The 22514-nt window shown below is 46.8% G+C and overlaps 1 protein-coding gene across 26 annotated transcripts in view; it reads left to right on the top strand.

Moving 5' to 3' along the window:
- Window positions 1-22514, top strand: part of KIAA1217 — an 821092-nt gene that overhangs the window by 771717 nt on the left and 26861 nt on the right. For all 26 annotated transcript variants that reach the window (XM_059892822.1, XM_025000971.2, XM_025000964.2 and 23 more), the window contains 5 exons: window positions 2019-2185; window positions 14237-14412; window positions 18424-18554; window positions 18960-19107; window positions 21423-21852. In XM_059892822.1, the coding sequence (XP_059748805.1) occupies window positions 2019-2185; window positions 14237-14412; window positions 18424-18554; window positions 18960-19107; window positions 21423-21852 (1052 nt within the window). The remainder of the gene's footprint in view (window positions 1-2018; window positions 2186-14236; window positions 14413-18423; window positions 18555-18959; window positions 19108-21422; window positions 21853-22514) is intronic.

The following is a 22514-nucleotide window of genomic DNA, read 5'->3' on the forward strand; positions in this document are numbered from 1 at the left end:
TCTCCAGACCAGGGATTGAACCCCGGCAGGTGGGTTCTTAACCACTGAACCACCAGGGAAGTCCCATTGGCCATTTTATAAAGGGCCAATGCAGTGAATGATGGAGTCATAGAAGCCAGGTTTAGTGGATTGAGAGGTTATAGATGAGGAAGTTTTATAAATGAGCATGAGAAATTCGGTTCTGAAAGGTATTTTTAAAGCCAGGTGTCAGGGTTCAGCTCTCACAGACGGCAGGTAAACTTGGGCCTCTCCTCCGTGGAGGATGGCAGTGAGGTGCACTGGGCCCTCAGAACAGAAGAAGAGAGGCACGATCGTGGAAGGAATATGTCTTCGTTTGGCTGAGGAACTCAGGACAGGCCTCATTACGAACAGGAGTAACTGGCTGTAACGCAGTGTCATTTCTGTTGGAGAAACACCTTGAGGATGTCGTCATCGTTATTTGTACAAATGACGTGTGGTCTGTGTGTACACATGCACCTACGCTTGAGGATACGGAGTGATGATCAAGTGACTTGACTGATTTCAAGACTTCCAGTTCATTGTCTTCCCTTCAGAATACTTGGTCTCAGAGGCGCTATGTTAACCTGGTCAAGCTATTATTGTTGGAAATGTTACTGGACGTCCTTTCACTAAGGACCTTCACCGTTAGAGAGCACTCTCTGGAGCAACTGCAGAGATAGCAAATCTTGCTCTTTTGTAAAACTGTTTGTTAATTTGGCTGCACCGGTCTTAGTTGCGGCACGCGGGGTCTTCGATCTTTACTGTGACACATGAACTCTTAGTTGCGTGGCACGGGGGCTCTAGTTCCCTAACCAGCGGTTGAACCCAGGCCCCATACATTGGGAGCAGAGTCTTAACCACTGCACCCCCAGGGAAGTTCCCTATCTTGCTCTTTCAAGGGGGGTTTTCCATCTGGAGGGGAAGTGGTCAAAAGTCAGCCCAACTTTTGTTGGTGATGACACGAGGGACTGGTTGGGATCATAAAGGTAACAGAAAGCTCACCGTCTGTCTGCTGGGGCTCCTTTGTAAATTCTTAAAAAGCTTCCCATCTGTTCTCCCGACTCCCCAAGGGGGCCCTGAGAGCTAGGAGACCGGTTCTATTGGGACAGGCACGCAGGGATGAGGAATGTGGTGCTCCATCAGCTCTGCGCCGGCATTGCTGAGGCCAAGAAAGTAGGAGGACACTTTGGAGGCACCTCCATGCCCACTGGCGCACCGCCCATGGCCCATGGCTGCCGCTCGTGGAGGCTTGTGGGGCAGTGTGTCCTGGGGAAGGAGAGGAGATAGAAGGAGGGGCCACTGTGCTGTAAGCAGTCCCGGCACACAGGGCAGCAAGAGAGCTCTGCCGTGCACGGCCAGCCTGTGCTATGGCAAACCTACTTCGTCCCTTCCAGGAAGGAGGACTGAACAGCCTCTTCGGGGGGGGGTGTGTGTGTGTGTGTGTTGTGGATTCCTTGTATACTCTCTACATGAAGCCTGTTCCACAGAACTGCATTGTCATAAAAAGGAAGTAGCATAGCAACTCCTTTTGATTCCCACACCTTGTTGATCCTGTGAGTGTTACTGGGGATCCTTTGGGGGTCACTTTGGTTTTTATTGGCTTTTAGTCAGGAAATTCCAAGGGACTCAGGAGAGTTCAATACCTGGTCAGGGAACTAAGATCCCACATGCCGCATGGTGCAGCCAATAAATAAGATACACAGACAGACAGCTAGCTTCTTCAATATGGCATCATGCTCTACCTACTGCCCTGCAATCTCGCTTCGTACAGCACCAAACTTCTACAGCATGACTTCTCCAGACTGCGTACTATAATATTGGATGCACGTTCCCTAATTTATTTAAACCTAATTCCCCCCTTTTTGCCCTTTAGAGAGCCAATATCGTTTAAGGTTTGTTTGGTTTTTTTTTTTTTTTTCCAAAATGAGGGAATGGGCATTTTCTGTGTTGGGATGGGACTTGTAGCTTTGACTGCTCCTTCCGGGCATCTCAGGGACTTCGCTGCTCTTTTTTCCTAGGAACGCCCCAGGTTTCCGGTGGGAAGACTCTCGGGGCCGTGGATTCCTCGGGGCCGCCCGGCCAGCCGGCGCCCGCCAGTGCCTCCGCCGTCCACGCGAGTCTGCTCGACATGAGGCGGAGCGTGGCCGAGCTCAGGCTCCAGCTGCGGCAGATGCGACAGCTCCAGGTACGGCCGGCGTTCCCCGTGGGCGGTGTCCTCTGACACGGTCTCCTCCCCCACCCGCTGCCTCCCGCACCCCCGGCCGCACAGCATCTTGCCGGTGGCCTTCTCTGCAGCATCCTTTGGTACGGATGACTGAGGGCCAGGGTGCAGGCGCGTGCCACCCTGGGCTCCTCCCTCACACACATCATCTTGGTCTAGAGCCTTCCGCCGCAGCAACAGTCTATAGCCACTTCTTTAAGCTGCGCGTGCTTCTTACACACGAAAAAACCATTAAGCATCTGTTGTTGTTTTTTTCTTCCTTTTTTTTTTTTTGAGGAGAGCTGGAAGCAGAGGAGCCCCGTGGTGGTGTTCCCACAGCCAGTTACGACTTCCTGCTTCCTAGGGTTTGGCTTTTGCGCTTCCCCCATAAGCACGTGCAGAGGTGCTGCGGGCAGCTCAGGGGTTTTGCAAGAAAAAAAAAAAAAAACCTTTGTATTTAGAACTAGGAGTTCAAGCAAGAGAGTGAATTCATAAGGAAAAGGAGCCCTCATGGACGGTTTTATTATTTGGACAGAGTGTCTTCCGCAACGCTTCCCTTCCCTTTCCCATTCTTAGGAATATATGAGCTACATGGGAATCCAAGGGCAGGGAAACAACCCTTCCTATCACCAGGCATGGTGAATAAATCCCGTAAATCTGACTCGGCATGGCTGGTCCAGGGTACTGAGGAACTGGGAAGGTGCATCTTTATGAGGTCATGTGTCTACTCAGGATCAGCCTCACCCCTCCCTGCCCCTTGGGGTAGGCTGGTGACTGAGGATGTAGTGCTGGCTTAGACGATGCCCAGGCATCCTCCTCAACTTCGAGGAAGCCTCGTGGTCCGCCAAACGTTCATAAAAGGCATACGCGTCCAGGAGCAGGGAGTAGCCACAGGTGTGGCATCCTCGGGGGCATTCGAGCTCCTGTGCAGCAAATCCAGTAAGGAAAGGGCACTCCAAACCCCAGCTGCTCTCACACTTCAGCTTGCCATGCGTGAGCCCTCCATTTCCCCCTACCTGAGTAAAGCTAAGACCATGATTTCCCCTTGTCCTCTACCTCTGGGAGAACTAACAGAAGGGAAGGTAGCTTGAGAGCCTGCCCTGAGCCCTGTCACAGATCACACTACTCACATTCAGGTCTCCAAAGGCTAGTCCAGTGGCATCCCAAACCCCTCAGACCTCCCACACAAGTTTACTTCATTCCTCCCTGAGTCACATCGCAGGGGAAGTTCCCCATCCTTTGCATTCACTTTTCCTTGCTTTGCTGTTTTTAAGACACTTTGCAGTGAAATGAAGTGTACAGGGTGGCACAATTCAGTGCCCACAGTGAACAGGCAGTAACTAAGCAAGCGAGTGGGCGAGGGAGAGTGGCAAGTTGGCACCTCTAAAGGACAGTCGCCACTCCACTCCAGGCAGCTCTTAACCTGGTAAAATGAGAGTCCAGTGTTTCTAGATGTTTCAGTATCTCAAGAGAATCTGGAAATAGAGGTTTTTGTTTTGTTAGTATTTATTTGGCCCCACCAAGTCTTGGGCTTCCCAGGTAAAGAATCCACCTGCCAATGCAGGAGACCTAAGGGATGCGGGTTCTATCCTTCCATCAGGAAGATCCCTTGGAGAAGGAAATGACAAGCCACTCCAGTATTCTTGCCTGGAGAATCCCATGGACAGAGGAGCCTGGCCGGCTATAGTCCATGGGGTCACAGAGTCAGACACGACTTAAAGTGACTGTGCATGTAGCATGGGTGTCTTAGTTTGGCACGTGGGATCTAGTTCTCCAATCAGGGATCAGACCCAGACCCCCTACATTAGGAGCTCGAAGCCTTAGCCACTGGACCAAAGGGAAGTCGCAGGACACATAGATGTTTTATATAAAATATATAAGTTCATTCTAAAAGTGTTGGAAGGTAATTTAAAAATCGATTATTTCATCATCTGCGGGCCAGAGGGCACATGTGCAGGCCGGCAAGTGTCTGTGAGCTCCTGGGTTCTTTGCTGGTGGTTAAGGAGGTTCAGCCTCTGTCTTGCACTGCATCTGCCTTTTACTGCCACCTGCTGGTCAAATTGGAAATTGTGCGCTCCTAGTCTCAAGAGTCAGACACAACTTAGTGGCTAAACATTTGGACTCTCACAGGGAAAAAAAAGTCCTAAATATGTCGTTTGCAAGATAGTTCCTACTGCTTTCGAAAGTGAGCATTTGTTGGTGTGGAGTCAGAGGTGGAATTGCCGTGAAGTGTGGCAAATCATATGCGGGGGCCGTGAGGTATGGGGTGGCGGCGTCACCCTGCTGGTGGATGGCAGTGTTTTGGTCCTCTGGTTGGGGGCGCGGTTTGAGGAGCCGGGGAGGGACCTCCCACAACTTGCCACTCCTTGTAACCCTTGAACTGAGGAGGCTCAGCTGCAGAATCATAGCTTCTCAAACAAAGAAGTGTTACAGTCAGTTCCGGGTCGCGATCTTAATTACTCAGGTTCCTTAATTGCCCCCGGCTGCTCAGCTCTCCTCGCTCTTGGGGTAAAGAACATGGAGCAGGTGTGCTCTTTTCCTTTTTTTTTTTTTTTTTTTTAATATTTATTTGGCCACACTGGGTCTTGGTTGCATCACGTGGGATCCTTTGTCGCAGAGCACGGACTCTCTAGTTGTGACGCAGGCTCGGTACTTGCAGCGAACGGGCTTAGTTGACCCGCAGCATGTGGGATCTTAGTTCCCTGACCAGGGATCGAACCAGCATCCACTGCATTGCAAGGCAGAATCTTAACCACTGAACCAGCAGGGAAGTCCCCAGGTGTGCTCCTGAGCTGAGATGCTGGTGCGGTTCTAAAGTGCAGGCACTCAGGGGAAGAGAAGCATTTTGATTCCTAACCTGGATGCTCTTGTTTCTGCCTCAGTCTTTGTATCCTCTGTGCCTCCATCAGCTTTCAGGGGAGTCTGTTTGAGACCAAACCAGTTTAGAATAATGCAGCATCTCAGCACCAATTCCCCCTCATCACATGTATTATACACCAAAAGGGAAGTGCAAGCCCACAGTGATTATAAGCCCAATAATGGAGCTATCATTAGAGAGCTCCGAAACTCCGGAACAGTCTCAAAAGAACAAAAATTGAATTAGAAATTCAAATGTTCTTTGAACTGTGTTATAAAATAGCGAAAACGAATGAAATCTTTTTTGTGCTTGGCAGCCGGCTCCAGTAATTAGATAATTAAATCAATGGGAAAATCCTAGACTGTCAGGCATAGCCTGTGTGAGCATTTCATTTGCAAAACTGATGGATTATTCTCAGAAGTAGAAATTCGATGCAGACACCGTGGGGTGTGTAGATTTAAATATGGCAAAAAGAATGTCGAGGGAGGTGAAAGAGCCTGAGATGATGAAGAAAACCACGGGAACTTTGCTCCCATTTTCCTGCTCTCCAGGCTAATGTGAATTTTCAGTCTAAGAGAACGGTTCTTAATTCTGGCTACCCATGAGAATCACCTGAAGCCTTGCAGAAAAATGCGAATACTTGAGTGCCACTGCCGGAGTCTGACTTCATTGGTTGTGGATCAAAGACCAGACATTGGTGACTCTAGAATGTTCCAGGGTGAGAAGTACTGCTCTCAGACATTTTGAATTCTTAGTCCATTGAGAAGAAGGCAATGGCAACCCACTCCAGTGCTCTTGCCTGGAAAATCCCATGGATGGAGGAGCCTGGTAGGCTGCAGTCCATGGGGCCTCAAAGAGTCGGACACGACTGGGTGACTTCACTTTCACTTTTCACTTTCATGCATTGGAGAAGGACACGGTAACCCACTCCAGTGTTCTTGCCTGGAGAATCCCAGGGACGGGAGAGCCTGGTGGGCTGCCACCTATGGGGTCGCACAGAGTCGGACACGACTGAAGTGACTTAGCAGCAGCAGCAGCAGTCCATTGAGATGCCACATGGAAATTGACATCTCAGTCAGCTGTCACAAGGAGTGAAGCAGAAATACCCTGTACGCATGAACACCACACTTGGTGATTTCAAAGCCCTAACTCTAAACAATGTACCTCTTTCCCAGAGACTAATCAGACATGTTCTCTACTTACTCATAACTGATGAGAGCTACATGGACCTTCTGTATTGTGGTGGTCCCATCCCAGGTAGGAGCTGCATCTAGCTGAAAACAGCAGAAAGAGACAGGGGAAGGCCTAGCTCCTGACAAATGTGCCCTTCAAAAGGTGATCATTTGGGTCTATTACCCTTTCTGGTATGATTTAGGGAAAAAGTGATGAGCTATATCATTGTCCCCAAATGCCACAATCCTTAGGTTTCACCCAGGTCATCCAGTACCCATAGGAGTGACTGCTGTTCTGCCCCTCTTTATGGGCTAAGGGGAGAGAGATGTTTCTGGAAGAGAGGGCTCAAGTTCTGTGAACTTGAACTTGGCCTGACATTGAGATGGATAGATCTTTCTCCAGTTGCCACAGTTTTCTTCTTGGTCTCTCATCTCTTCCTCCTGCTTCTTGATAAATTAAAAATTGGATTATTCTGAACTCAGTGTTCCATTTTTAAGACTACTGAGAATTGACCGTGTTGTTCCCAAGAGAGGGAGGAGGTAACACATCAACATAAAGAAGAAACACAGCAGGACACAGAGCTCTTGCACTTGAAATGATATAATTCAGCACCGTTATCACAAGGTGTCTTTTTATAAGATAGTGCCTCATAGCAGTGTGCCAGGGTCTCATTTATCTTCTGACAATCAAAACAACGGTCGTGGGAATGTATGTCCCTGAGAAAAGCATGCAGGATGTTGGCCCATACTGAGCAGACCTATTTCTCCCCAGCAGGCAGAAATAACAAATGGAACCAGCACAGGAGATGACAGTCAGGCCACCGTGCGATGTATCAAGCCCTCGATATGCCTAATATCGAGGCATGGCTAAGACGGGGCACAGCTCCCAGATACCGTGTGCTTGGTGAGCAGGCATCCTACACCTGCAGCCCGGGGAGCTAACAGGGGAAAAACTCCTGGTCAGGAGTCCTTCTCGGGTCTGGCTGTCATGAAACTTCCCAATGCATTGTACAGCCCCTGTTTGCTGTCACTGCCAGACAGCAAAATCAGTTCAGTTAAACCACACTGTTGGCAAGCTGAATAGTCTTAGATTTTACCCAGGAACTCACGATGAGTATGTGAGGCACATGTCCATTTTGAGGTGAGTGGAATTTGATTTAGGCAGTTTCCTACCTTCTCAGGGAAGCTGACAGAAATAATTTATTTCATCCAGTTAAAAAGTTTAAAATATTTATGTATTTGTTTGGCTACACTGGGTCTTAGTTGAGGCATGTGGGATCCAATGCAGGGGACTCCCAGTGCAGGGGACTCCCAGTGCAGGGGACCCAGGTTCGATCCCTGCTCAGGGAGTGCGGAGTCTTAGCCCCTGGACCACCAGGGAAGTCCCGTGGTCCAGTTAACTTTTATTTTTGAGTAGTTTTATAAAATCATCAAGCCACAGCATTTACAACCAACTGAAATTTCTAGAGATGTAGGGATAACTACAGCTGTTCTTGCCCTTCTACTGTTGACAACTGGAATACCGAAAAATAAATGCATGAAATAACTCTATTCAGCATCGGCCAACAGACAACACAGGAGTGTGACCCTTGAGAGAATGAAAGGAAAGGAGACAAAACCTCTGTCTTCCTCAGCTTTCTGTCTGTTGACGCTTCTTAGATCACAGCACAGAGAGAGAGAAACCCAGCAGAGCACTGACCACATGACCAGCTCAGGGCAAGGAGCGGATGCAGCTAGGATTTGGGGAGCCGAGTGCCAAACGAGAGGAAACTCTGCGGAGAAAGAATTACGTCAGTCTGTGGATCCATCGTCGACTAATAGGCCAAGCACGAGTGTTGTGAAAGACCACTGATCCAGGCCCAAAGCAGGGGGCTGTAGGCCGGGAAATTCCCAGAGCGCACACAGTTCTGGGAGATGCTCATGCCTCGACCAGCAAGCACAGAGAGGTTTTATTAATCACCCGGGGCATTTGGCAGTGATCAAGAAAGGCCATGCTTCGGTCTTTTTTCTTTTTTCCTTCAGTGTTTCGTTCAGACACTTTTATTTATCTGTGGACACCGCATTTTACTTGCAGCATGTGGTATTTAGTTCTCTGACCGGGGATCAAACCCGGCCCCCCGGCATTGGGAAATGTATGTTAAGGAACAAAATATTAGCAACTGAATCCAGCAATATATAAAAAGGATAATACATTATCCTGGATTTTATCCCAGGAGTTCAAGATGGTTTTAATATGGGGGGGGGGGGAATGATTCAATGTATTTGACCTTTTAGCAGAATAAAGAAGACAATCATATCATTTCAGTAAATGCAGAAAAAAACATAAAACAAAATTCAATACCGATGACAAAAACACTCAGCACTCTTGGAGTAGAAGCAAACTTCCTTAACCTGATAAAGGATGTCTGAAAATCCTACAGAAAACATTATAGTTAGTGGTGAAACACAACCATATTCTCCATAACATCGGGACCACGGCCAAAGAAGCCTCCTCTTACTTCTCTTTAACTCCGTACTGAATGTCCTAGCAAGCGCAACAAGGCTGGAAAAAGAAAGGAAAAAGCATATGGATGGAAAAGTTAAAAGTATAATTGGCATTGCTCACAAATCACTTCACAATCAGGATTGTGTAATATCAAATCGAAAAAAGATGCTTCCAGAAATAAGTGAATGTAAGTAAGATCAGAATCAAGTCAATATGTAAAAACATTAAAATGTTAGTACATACAACTTAGTAAACCCATACAATAGAAAAGCACTAAGCATGAAGAAGAATGAGGCCCTAAAATTCCAAACAGCATGGCTGGATCTCAAAAACAATATACTGAAGGAAAGAAGCCAGACGCACACAGTTTCACAGTGTACAGTTCCATGAGTGTGACATTCTAGAACAGGAAGAACTAATCTAAGGGACAAAATGCAGGTGGGTGGTTTCCTTGAGCTGGGGGTCGGGAAATTGAGTGCAGAGTGCTGAGAAGGGTTTTTTTAGAGTGAGAACAAATGTTGTCTCCATTTTTAGTGGTGCTTTCGTCAGGGTATACATTTGTCAAAGCTCATTGACCTGTGCACTATTAAAATGCGTATATTTTATAGCTTGTAAACCATATCTTTTTTAACAAATGTATTTGGCTGCACCAGGTCTTAGCTACAGCATGTAGGATGTTCAGTTGCAGCCTGTGGGATCTAGTTCCCTGACCGGGGACTGAACCCAGGTCCCCTGCCTTGGGAGTGTGGAGTCTTAGCCACTGGACCACCAGGGAAGTCCTAAACTATATCTTAATAGAGTTCTTTTAAATTGAAATTTAGAATCCCTGCAGAAAAACTAAATGTAATGATTTGAAGTGCTGGTGGCTAATTTATCTGAAGCATTTAGAGAGAGATGGTGACACACATCCTGCCTTCAGCACTGTTTGTTTTTTTTATTAATTTTTATTGGAGTACAGTTGCTTTGCAATGTTGTGTTAGTTCCTGGTGTACAGCAGAGTGAGTCAGCCATACGTAGACACAGCTCCCCTCTTCTCTGGATTTCCTTCCCGTTTAGGTCCCACAGAGCATCGAGGAGGGCTCTGTGCTGCGCTCGGCTCTCGTTGGTTGTCTGTTTACATACAGCGGTAGTCAGCACTAGCACTGCTCTCTGCACACACTAGGAGCTCAGAACTCCAGACAGGGAGGGTCGGGGCCCCAGGGAAAGTAGAAAAGAACCTCTGTGTGTCTTTATTCCTCTGTGATTTTACTTACTGTTGCCCGCTCACCAGCTGTGTGCTATGGTAAAGTCAGTGTTTCTTCTCCCTCTCTCTGGGTTAAGGCACTCTTTCTGGGCGGGAGGATCATACAGCCTGGAACTCAAGGCCCATCTCTCCCTGCCTCCACTATGAGTGGAATAACTTGAGCGTAATCTGACTCTGTTACCAGTTGAGTAACTTGAATATTGTATGCAGTTGTGTTCCTCTGATATGTCTCTGGGTTTTCAGAGGGTGCGCTCAGCTGCTTGGTCGTGTCCAACTCTTTGTGACCCCAAGGACTGTAGCCCACTAGGCTCCTCTGTGGGATTTTTTGGGCAAGAATACTGGAGTGGGTTGCCATTTCCTATTCCAGGGGATCTCTCCAACCCAGGGATTGAACCTGCATGTCCTGTATTGGCAGGTGGATTCTTTACCACTGAGCCACCCAGGAAATCCCAGCATCTGAGGTTGATTAAATCTGAAGATGTGGAACTGTGAGTATGGAGGGCAGGCTGGAAAGTTATACTCGGATTGTTGTTTAGAATATGTGTTTATCTGGCTGTGCTGGGTGTTAGTTGTGGCACGTGGGATCTTTAGTTCTGGCATGCAAACTCTTAGCTGCAGCATGAGGGATCTAGTTCCCTGACCAGGGATCAAACCGAGACCCCCTGCATTGGGAGCATGGCGTCCTAGCCACTGGGCCACCAGCGAGGTCCCTATACCTGGATGTTTGAGCAGAGGGTAGGCACTCCCACCCCTGTGTTGTTCAAGGGCCAACTGTGTTGTCATTCAAGCACTGAATGTGTGTTGGGTTCCTCTGCTGCGCCGGAAGCTGCTTGGGTGCGGGAGCACAGCAGGCCCTGCTGCCTAGTAGACGGTGATTGGAAAATTACTGGGTTGAATTTGACTTTGAACAAGTCACCTTACTTCTCAGGGCTTCACTTCTCCCATCTTTGGAATTTCAAGGATTTGAAATATTCTAGCAGTAATTTGTGGCTTCATAGCCACTGTCAATATCCACGGATGATTGGACCGTAATTTTATTGGAGCTTGTCTGCGAGATTTGGGCAGAAGGGTTAGGGAGGGCCGTGCCCCTCAGCTCACAGCACGGTGATGTCATCTGCCCATCAAAGTGTTAGTAGACCACAGTGCTCAGACTGCGGTGGCACATTAGAATCATCTGAGGTGGTTTTTTTTTTTTTTAATACATTTATATCTTCTATTTCTTATTTATTTGGCTGCACCAGGTCTTAGCTGCAGAATGTGGGATCTCTTAGTTGGGGCATGCAAACTGTTAGTTGTGGCATGTGGGATCTAGTTCCCTGACCAGGAATTGAACCCAGGACCCCTGCATTGGGAGCACAGTGTCTTAGCTACTGGACCACCAGGGAAGTCCTTGAGGGGTTTTTAAAAATTCCCAGTGCCCAAGCTACATCTCAGACCAGTTAAATCCAAATCTCTCAGGAATGGACCTAGGCATTGGTCACTTTTAGACACATTTAATCATCTTCTTATTTGTCCCTTACGTACCCATTACCACTAACCCTCAACCCCCAAAGGAAATAGGTCTATAGGATTTGACACATGGCCTTGAATTTGAGCATGCCATTTTGATAACAGTTGGTTTACTCTATCTGTTTAGCAACTGTAGTCAGAGCAAGTCTGAGCATTAGCACTGAGCTCAAGACATAGCCAAGCCATGGGTCACCTCGCATTTCTACCATCTGGCAAATAATTGTGGATTTTCCATTGTCTGTTATTACCAACTCAGTTCACACATTCAGTAAATACTGGGTTGGCCAAAAGTCTCATTTGTGTTCTTCTATAACATTTGGTGGAAAAACCTGAATGAACTTTGTGGCCAACTCCGTATTTGAGTGCCTGCTATGTACCAGGCATGGTGTCCTGGAGACTCTGTGGAAGGCAGAAATTAACCAGGTAGAGGGAGTATCATGCAAAGTCCCTGTGGCAGAAAGGAAAGGGGGTCAGGCTGTCAGAAGAACAGAGAGGATGGCCCTGTGGCTGGAGCAGAGAGCGCACCAGCTGCCTGCAGTGATAGGAGGCTGGTGATGTGGGCAAGGGCCAGACCTCTGCATGCCTTGCGGACAGAGCCATCGCTGCAGAGAGCGTGGCCGGAAGCTGCTGTCTGTGGGCTGCCTCCAAACGTGTTGCCTTTCAGCAACCAACTGTCTTTAAGACCTCAATAAAAAGCATTAGTAAGGAGAGCGTGAAAGCACGGTCATGATTCATTCAGAGGAGGTAACCCAAGGGTGGCGCTTTTTTTTGGTTCACTCCCAGACAAAACCTGGGTCTCGCCCCCACAGTTATCCTCCCTGATAACTGTAGGAAGGATAACTGCACCTCATCTGCACTGAGAGCTCAGTTGGTGCCAGGCACGACTGTGAGCACTTTATCGCCTCACGAAGCTCCATTACGCCTCTCTGAGATACAAACTACTACTGTACCTTTCTGTTTGTTTTGGAGAGACACGGAGAGATTAATAACTTGGCCACAGTCGCGTGGCTACTAATTAGGAAGACTGGGAACTAATTAGGAAGACTGGGAGCTAATTAGGAAGACTGGGAAATGAACTCAGGCTGTCTTTCTCTGGATGGACAGTTGATGATGGTGGTGTTCAAACATGATGGTGGTTCTGTAGGGCTGGTCCATATTGAATTTTTCTTTTTTTAATGTGGAAAGTCTTCATTGAATTGTTACAATATTGCTTCTATTTTATGTTTTGGTGTTTTGGCTATGAGGCATATGGGATCTTAGTTCCCCGACCAGGGATGGACCCTGCATCCCCTGCATTGGAAGGCGAAGTCTAAACCACTGGGCCATCAGGGAAGTCCCAGAAATGGTTTATTTTTATTCAGAGAAAATGGAAGCCATGATGGGGTTTCAAGCAGGTGGTGACACAGTCAGATGGCATTTCCTCTCTGTTTGCACAGATGATGGACAGCCGATAGAGCAGTCCCTCCTGTGAGGTGGTACAGTCTACAAAGCCACAAAACGAAGGAAACGGTAACAGCTAATTGAAATTTAAGGGGAACTTCAGATACAATATAATAGGTATGACAGAGTTACTGGTTTTCAGGCTGATTGAATGAGCTCACTTGATGTACGTGCTGTCAGAAAATTGTCCTGCCCCAGGGAGCCACGTAACACCTTTTTGGAAACAGGATTTAAATGTTTGGCTCGATTTTTGTAAAGCCTGGATTGGTACTCACACATCCTATACTTTGGGGTGAGAAACAAGAGTACTCTGGAAACCACCTGGGAAAATTATGTGGAAATTGTGGTCTTATGTAGGCAAGCAGCCTACGTATAATCCAGGGAGATCAGTTAATTGCCAAAAGCCTTAGGGCTCGTCTGCAAATATCATCGCCACCACCAACAGCAAGTACTGTGCTTGGAGTTTTTTTTTTTTTTTTAATTGAACTATAGTTGACTTACAGTGTTGTGCCAATCTCTGTTGTAAACACAGCAAAGCAACTCAGTTATATACATACATTCTTTTTTATGTATTCTTTTCCATTGTGGTTTATTACAGGATACTGAACATAGTGCCCTGTGCTACACAGTAGGACCTTGTTGTTTATCTTCCTATACATGAGAGTTTACATCTGCTACTCCCAAATCCCAGTCCTGCCCTTCCCCACCCTCTCAAGTACTATGTTGTGATGGTCTGTAATTACATGGTATTTGGTCCATGGACCCATTAATCAGAGGGACACAGATATTCATTTAATTGATGGGCTGAAATAGTCCACACTCAAACCAACATTTGTTGAGTACCTTCCTATACCAAACAGTATCTCGTTTAATTTTCAGAGTAGAAGAGGCAAGGGAGATGAATGCCCCCGTCTTTAGAGATAAAGAGCATGCCCAGAGTCTCTCAGTGCATCTGGGAGTAGGTTTAGGGTTTGACTCGAAGTCTGCTTGGCTCCAGAGCTGGTACTCTTGGCTCTCTCTATGAAAACATGTGCAATTTCACGCCCGTTGTCTGTATGTCTATCCAGAATTTAGGAAGGACTACTTTTTTGCAGACAAGGACTACTTTTTTGTGAAAGTGTGCTTGTCAGCTGGCTACTCAAACTTGGATGCTGGCTGAAGCAGCAATATTATATACAGTCTGTGCTCCCTTCCCTTTTACAATGAAATAAACAAAGACTCAGCTATGGGGCTGTGTATCCAGACCCACACCTGGGGCCTGCCAGGTGCCCTGGCACCCCCATGGCAGCCCAGCAAGAGTTAATGGAGAGTGATTTCTTTTGTCCAACAGCTGCAGAACCAGGAGCTGCTGAAGGCAATGATGAGGAAGGCTGAGCAGGAAATCAGCAGCAAGGTGATCGAGACGATGAAGAGGCTGGAGGACCCTGTGCAGCGCCAGCGGGTCCTGGTGGAGCAGGACAGGCAGAAGTACCTGCACGAAGAGGAGAAGATCGTCCGCAAGCTGTGGTGAGTCCGGCCCTTGCAGTTGGTCCCTGGATGCGGGCATAGCTGTTCAGCCTGAAAGGCAAGCCTGTCTTGGCCAAGGAGGCGGCCCTTGCTAGACGGTGTTCTCAGACTCTTTCTTTACTGAGCACCTAGTTCTGGCTGGTTCTGGATATCCGTGGACACTCGACTAGTGCCCTCCATCCGAGCTCAGGAAATTGAACAGTCGTCAGGTAACTGAGCTTATTAGTCTCTTTGGAAGCATCGCACTGTTCTGTAGGGCTTGGCAACCCATCAAATTAAAAGGAGCCAGTGGCACAACCCAATGATAAATGGGAAGTCTGAATTTAATCTCAATAAATTAAAACTAATAGCCAAAATAACAAAGCGCTAAAATTATCCTATTATTCAACTGTAGTTAAAATCACAAAAGAAGAATTTCAGTGTAAAGTATGTCTGATGCACAATGAAAGATGCTGCCTTGAATGCGACCCATCTTCTGTGAGGTTCTTATTGAAAACATCTATCAAGTCGCACTACTGAAATAAGCAGAGTTTTATTACGCCCCAGTCACCGGGGCAGGCCCATCTGTTATGTTAATGTATGTTTTGTTATGCAGTGAAGATTCATCATAGAACAGTTTCACCTTTTAGTATAATGAAGAGTCATTTGTGTGGGTTCTTCTAGTGTTGGTAGTTCTCCTGTTTGTGTTTTTTTGAGTTTCACAAAAATTAAAATGGCTTTGTGAAACTCAAATATTTAAAGTATTAAATATTTAAAATACTTTAAAATCTTTTAGTTTTATTACAAAACACTGGCATATCTCCCATGTTGTAGAGTGCATCCTTGTAGCCTGTCTTACACTCAGTGGTTTGAACCTCCTGTTCTCCCACTAGAATCCCCTGTGCTGCCCCCACTGATAAGCACCAGTTTGTTCTCTGTATCCGTGAGTCCACTGTTTTTTTGTTATATTCACTAGTTTGTGAATTTTTTAGATTTCACATATAAATGATAAGCATACAGTATGTTTCTGATTTGTTGTACTTAGCATTATGCCCTCCACACCCACATGTAAATGCTGCAAATAGCAAAATTCCATTCTTTTTTGTGGCTGAGTAGTATTCCATTGTAGATGGGTAATTCTCTTGTTTTTTGGAAAGCATAAACGTCCCAAAATGGGATTGTAAGGGAGCAACTTTCAAATTCTTTCCATGACTATAATCACCAGAAGCTTACAGGATGGGGAGTGTTATCCTCATTGACCTCTTTGATATTTGAGCTGTAGCTCATGTCAAATCAGATGCCAACCCAGTGTGCCTGATTAAAATTAGAATACCTTCTCAGTGGTAGTCTAGAGAGTCAGATAATAAATTTGACTACTGTTCATCAGCATCTCAAAAATAGACTCCAAATTTGTATTTAGTCCCTGCACTTATAGACAATCACCCGCTGTGAGGTAGTAAAGCTGTTATTTGTCTGAAATGGGTCTGTGACAGCCAGCTGTCTACAACTAGGTCTCAAGGTTCTTCTTGAAAAGTTCTTTTTAAAAAACATATAGCCTTAATGTTTTTATAGAATTGCCAGTTAAATTTTTCTTCCAGTTTTATTGAGATGTAATTGACATGCAGCCCCATATAGTTTAAGGTGGACAGCATAATTATTTGACTTCCACACATCGTGAAATTATTGCCACAGTAAGTTTAGTGAATATCATCTCCTATAGATACAAAATTAAAGAAATACAAAAAACTTTTTTTGCTTCTGATGACAACTCTTAGGATTTACTCTCGTAACAAATTTCATAAGTAACATATAGCAATGTTAATTATATTTATAGTGTTATTTATAGTGTTAATTTATTTATAGTGTTTATATAGTGTTATTTATTTATAGTGTTGATTATATTTATAGCCCTTATACAAGGACTCCTAGTCCTTGTAACTGGAAGTCTATCGACTTGCTGCCTGCCCCACACTGAAGGTTCTGGCACTGGCATTGCTGTCCACTTGCTGCCACCTAGTGGTTCTTCAAATCAAAGCTCTTTTCCTGTTTCTCTACTAGCAGGGGTTTCTACTGTCAGAGCAACAGGCAAAATGAAAGAATGCACACATCTGTTTAGGGTGGGGTTATTGATGTGCTCAGGAGACAAGATGTTATTACTGGTGTGTTTGTTCAAGTGGGAGACGTACCCTAAGAGATGAGTACATGTGTGCACACGCACCCCCTCCAGAAATCAGACCTGTGATCATTCCTTCTCTTTGCGGCCTGGAGAGGACAGTCAGTCCTTACTGACGGGACAGTCAGTATAAACCAGTGGTTCTCAGGGGCAAGTTTGTTCCCTTCCTGACCTCTAGGGACATTTTAACAATGTCTGTGGAACATTCTTGTTTGTCTCAAGTTAGGGGAGGTTGCTACTGGCATCTATCATAAATGGGTGTTGGATTTTGTCAAAAGCTCTCTATGCACCTATTGAAATGATTATATGGTTTTATTCTTCAGTTTGTTAATGTGGTGTATCACACTGATTGATTTGCAGATACTGAAGAATCCTTGCATCCTCAGGATAAATCCCACTTGATCGTGGTGTATGATCCTTTTAATGTACTGTTGGATTTGGTTTGCTAGTATTTTTTTTTTTTTTTTTGCATCTGTGTTCATCAATTATACTGGCCTGTAAGTTTCTTTTTCTTGGGGCATCTTTGTCTGGTTTTGGTATCACGGTGATGGTGGCCTCAGAGAATGAGTTTGGGAGTGTTCCTTACTCTGCAATTTTTTGGAATAGTTTGAGAAAAGGATAGTTGCTATCTCTCCTCTAACGGTTAATAGAATTTGCCAACAAAGCCATCTGGTCCTGGACTTTTGTTTGTTGGAAGTTTTTTCTTTTTAATTAATTTTTATTGGCGTATAGTTGCTTTATAATGTTGTTAGTTTCTACTGTAAGCAAAATGAATCAGCTATATGTATACATATATTCCCTCTTTGGGATTTTAGATTTCCTTCCCATTCAGGTCACCACAGAGCACTGAGCAGAGTTCTCTGTGCTATACAGTAGCTCTCATTACTTACCTATTTATACACAGTATCCACAGTGTACATGTATCACGCCGATCTCAATCTCCCAATTCATCCCACCACCCTGCTGCCTTTGGTGTCCATACATTTTTTTTTTCCTATGTTTGTGTATCCATTTCCGTTTTGCAGATAAGATCATCTGTACCATTTTTCTAGATTCCATATATATGTGTTATATATTTCTCTCTTTTTGACTCCATTCTTTATGACAGTCATCAACAGCGGAATGGATGGAGAAGATATGGTATATCTACAATAGAATATTAGCCTTATAAAGGAACAAAATCGGGTCATTTGTAGAGGTGTGGATGGACCTAGAGACTTTTGAAAGTTTTTTAACCACAGTTTGAACTTCAGTACTTATGACTGGTCTGTTAATTTTTTTCTGGTTCCTCCTGGTTCAGTCTTGGGAGGTTGTACCTTTCTAAGAATTTGTCCACTTCCTCCACATTGTCCATTTTGTCGGCTTAGAGCTGCTGCTCCTGGAGGCTAATGTGTCGAGGTCAGAGGTGCTGCTAAATACCCTGCAGTGCACAGGACACCCCCCACCCCCTGCAGAAAGAATGACCTGGCCCCAGAGGTCAGGGCCAAGGTGGAAAAGCCTGATCTGCAGCAACCTGGGCTCCTCCTCTTGCTGTCTCTCCCCCTCTTGGTCCTCTGTCACATCAGAGTCCACACAGCCCTCCCTCAGTCAGCATCAGCACCGCTAAAAACAAAGAGTGGGTCCTTTGTCAGCCAGGTGGCAGACCTGGGCCTCCCCAAGAAACCTCACCTCACACCCCAGAAGGGTCTCTTAAGCCAAACCAATCTACTCCTCCCCAGCTGCTGCTTCCGCCTCCCCGGGCATGGAGGGACCCGCGGTAGAGGGGAGGCCAGGCGCTGAGGCCCGGGGTCCTCTGCTCTTGCACTGTCCGTAGGGAAGGCCCCCGCACTCACTCCATCTGTGGTCGGCTTTCCCCCTAGTGACCTGGAAGACTTCGTTGACGATCTAAAGAAGGACTCCACCTCGGCCAGCCGTGTGGTGACTCTGAAAGACGTGGAGGATGGGGCTTTCCTGTTGCGCCAAGTGGGAGAGGCCGTCGCCTCCCTGAAAGGTGAGCCTCCTCCTTGGAACCGGAGGGGAATCCAGACAACCCATCAGACGGTGAAGGATTCGTTCGTGCACGTGGGCAGGGGTTCGTCCAGCACCCACTGTGCACTGTTCTGGGTGCTCAGGGATGCATCCCTGAACAGAAGAAGCGCCCCTCTCTGCCGGGAGCTAGTATTAATACTTCAGTGGCTGCTGTAATCTGAATACACCTTGGGGCCCCGCAGACACATCCCACATACAGAGATGGGAAATGAGACCTCGAGGGGCTGCGCCCTCCACCCAGGTCACACTGAACCAGCTCTGCCTCCTGAACCCCCACACTTAACCATGTCCAGTGTTGGGGTCTGGGAGGGGGGTCTGCTCTTCTTGCCTTTGCTTCTGCGGCTCACTCGCTGTTCTTGGTCTGCAGGAGAATTTCCAACCTTACAAAATAAGATGCGAGCCATCCTGCGCATAGAAGTGGAGGCGGTGCGGTTCCTGAAGGAGGAGCCGCACAGGCTGGACAGTCTCCTGCAGAGAGTGCGCGGCCTGACCGACACCCTGACCATGCTGCGGAGGTGACCAGGCTTGGGAGGGCTGGGGCTGGGGTGAGGGGTGGGGGTGGCGCTGGGGGTGACCTGAGAGTTTGACACCAGACTTGTTAGTTCTGATCTCATGGCCAGGCAGTCAGTCATATTTGGATGTTTTTAGCTGTTCCAGTCCTGGAGTTGGGTGTCAAGAGTTTAAGAATAAAGCAGACAGAACCCCTGCCCTTATAAAACTTCCTTTCCCACATGGGAAATAGACACAGCTACCACATAAACCACCTCCCAACAGCATCAGTCCTGAATTTTCCTTTTTTTTAGAAAACAGAACTAGGAAATTACAGAGATACTACCCTTTAGATCTTAAACCAGATTTGAGAGCTGGTCACAAGCATATGTAACATCTAAATTCTTGGGAGAATTTTAAGCACTATCATCTTTTGATAGGTTTGCAGGAGAAATATGCTAAAAGTACAGTTGACTTTTAGATGAATTATTAACCGTAAGGAGCAAGTGAGATTTTTCTAGTAATAGTGACCTCAAGGAAAGAGACTGTTTTGAGATGCTAATGCTACAAACAGCTCTATAATCTCCTGCATAAATTTCAGGAGGCCAGCAAAAATCTGAATTAAGGCAGCTCTTGCCTCTTCCTGCAGAGAAAACATCTGCCTGGGTACAGGAAGAATTGTACATGAATTACATTTCCTCATAGGCTCACTACTTTAAATTGCCAGAGTGAACTTTTTCTTCCAGTAGGATAAAAATATGTTAAAAGGATTCTTCATTAAACTCTTACCTAAATGTGGTAACCCAACCACAAAGCCTAAAACAAACCTTCTTGATTAAGTGTTTACAGAGATAGCAGGCTGGCTGGCAACAGTGCCCACCCTCCCTCTCTTCCCTGAAAAACAATTTTAAAAAATGATACAGATAAAGCCAGTTAAGTTACTTTAAAAATAAAAAAGAATAAATATAGCCTCCATTAAGCTACCCATCACAAGCCTTTATATTATTATTTTTTGGGATCTTTCTGTGTACGTGCTGTACTCAGCGCTGTGGAAAACACAAGGAAGATAGGAATACACATGCCCCCAGGGACAGGCACATGTCCTGGCGCCCGACAGAGAAGACAGAGCAGGTGACAGTCATGGTTCAGAGCAACTTTAGCGGGTTGGGAGATGCTGGAGGGGTTGTGTGTGTCTTGAATTTGAGGTGCTGGAAGGAGAGCAGAGCTGCCCAGGAAGCCCTTAGAAATGCAGACTGAAGTTCAAGAGACAGTTAGAAAGAGTCTTTGCCTTACTCGGAGGGGGAAAGAGGTTTAGAGTTGAAAGTTGCCTTCATGTAGGTGATTACTGAAAATGGAAGAGGTAGCTCTGACAGGAGGAGGAGAGGAGGAAACAGACCCTTGGGGATTTGAGATTGAAGGAACCAGGCAGTTAAAGAAGTGAGCAGCAGAGGAGAGCTGTAGAAGACAGTATCTTCTTTTCAAAGCAAAAGAAAAACACATTTTGGTAAGGGAATGAGGGGCTAATTAAAAGTTATGGGTTGAGTATCACGTTTGACAGTGTCTTTCATTTGACTATGTTGATCGTAGCCACCAGCCCAGAGGAAGGAATTAGACCATCATCATCTTTACTACAATCCACAGAAAAGTACCTGAGGCTCACAGAGGTGAAGTTCCCAGCATTACAGAGCTAGAACATGGTAGCTGACAGTCGAACACAAGCCTGTCTGACCCTGAAGGTCGTGTCTTTTCCACAATAGTGTGGGTGGAGCTGGACAGAGCATCAGATGACCGCCTTCCCCGCCACAGAGCAGAGGAGGATGAAGACTAACCCGGCAGTTAGATCCACAGTCACTTTCGATGTTGCAAAAAGGCTAGTCAGGTCCAGGTGGGGTGGCCAGATGGCTGAGCTGTAGGAAGAGCAAGTAAAAGGAACTGGCATGTAAACCACCCTCCCAAGACGTGCAGCAGTGAAAGCAGGAGAGTGGAGGGTTAAGGAAGCTCGGGTCAGAACCGAGCATCTGCGTGCTGCCTAGGCCTGGAATGGGTGCAGGCGGTGTGGTTAGAAACGTGTCCACTCTGGGACACCACCACCCAACGGTGGGCACAGCAGGAGTGGACCATCTCCTGAGGAAAGAGGAGGAAAGCAGCTGCTAAAAGGAGGCAGTTCTGTTGCTATGGAAACCCTCAACTCTAAGCTGCTACTTGGGGTTTTAGCATGTCTTAATTTCTGCAACAAAATTTTGCCTGGTCTGTGGATGACACAGCACTCAAATAAATACCGTACAATGAAAATGCGCGTTACCTGGTTCACTGGTTGATGCTGCTGTGTGGTCTCTCCCAGGCACGTCACCGACGGGCTCTTGAAAGGCTCGGATGCAGCCCAGGCCGCGCAGTACGTCGCTATGGAGAAGGCCACGGCCGCCGAGGTCCTGAAGGCCCAGGAGGAGGCCCCCCACAGCTCGGGCCAGCCCCTCCCCGGCACGGGCGTCCCCGGCGACGTGAAGGCGGAAGTGGTGCCCTTGGCCGTCCACCACGCGCAGAGCTCTCCCGTGGTCATCCAGCCGTCCCAGCTCTCCTCCGCGCTGCTGAACCCTGCCCAGCACGCGCCCGGGGGCCCGGGCCCTCACCCCGCCAGCGCCCCCGCCGCCACGCAGGAGGCCCCCTCCGCTCTGCCGTCCCCGCACATGCCGGGGGACAGCTCCTCCGTGCAGAGCCTGTTCATCGAGGAAATCCACAGTGTGAGCGCCAGGAGCAGGGCGGTGTCTATTGAGGTAGGTCCTCCTTCATTTCTCCTAATTCCGTGAAGGGGCAAGGATGGGGTCCTTTCCCACCAACAGTTGACAGTCTGGTTGTAGAGACAATTGATATGTATATAACTTTATTTTTATCAAAAAATAGATTTTTTTATATTTTTTTAATAAAAATATAGCTTTCTGTTTTATATACATATATGATAGATTTTTAAAACTCTTTAAGTAGGTAGGTTTCAATGGCCAGATTAAGAGAAAGGCCGTCAGATTTCAGAGAAGAGTCAGGTACCCAACTTGTAGGAAGATGAGACAGTGGTGTGCTGGTCAGTGTTTGACAACGCGGAAAAGCCTGATTTGTAGCATTTGCCAGTTTCTGTGGTAGAAAGACTTAACCAGCCATTACTGATTTTGAGTAAAGCAACAGTGTGACATCGCTGAACGTGACTTCGGGAGGAAAGGTGACAGTCAGCCCTCCTGAGCCAAGGTGAGCTGGCTCAAGCACACCACTGGTGAATGCAGGGTTCACCAGTGACCTTGAAAATGAAGTAGAATCTGGGTAAGCAGAGAAGGCTGGTGAGGGCATTCTCAGATAGAGAAGGTGGGGCCTTGAGTACACCTGTTTACTGGAAAGAGGAGGGAAATGGGGCTGGAAGCTGACTGGGGAGAGATTACTCCCCGGTCTC

The sequence above is a fragment of the Bos taurus genome, chromosome 13 (genome assembly GCF_002263795.3).
Source record: "Bos taurus isolate L1 Dominette 01449 registration number 42190680 breed Hereford chromosome 13, ARS-UCD2.0, whole genome shotgun sequence".
In the NCBI taxonomy this organism is placed as follows: domain Eukaryota; kingdom Metazoa; phylum Chordata; class Mammalia; order Artiodactyla; family Bovidae; genus Bos; species Bos taurus.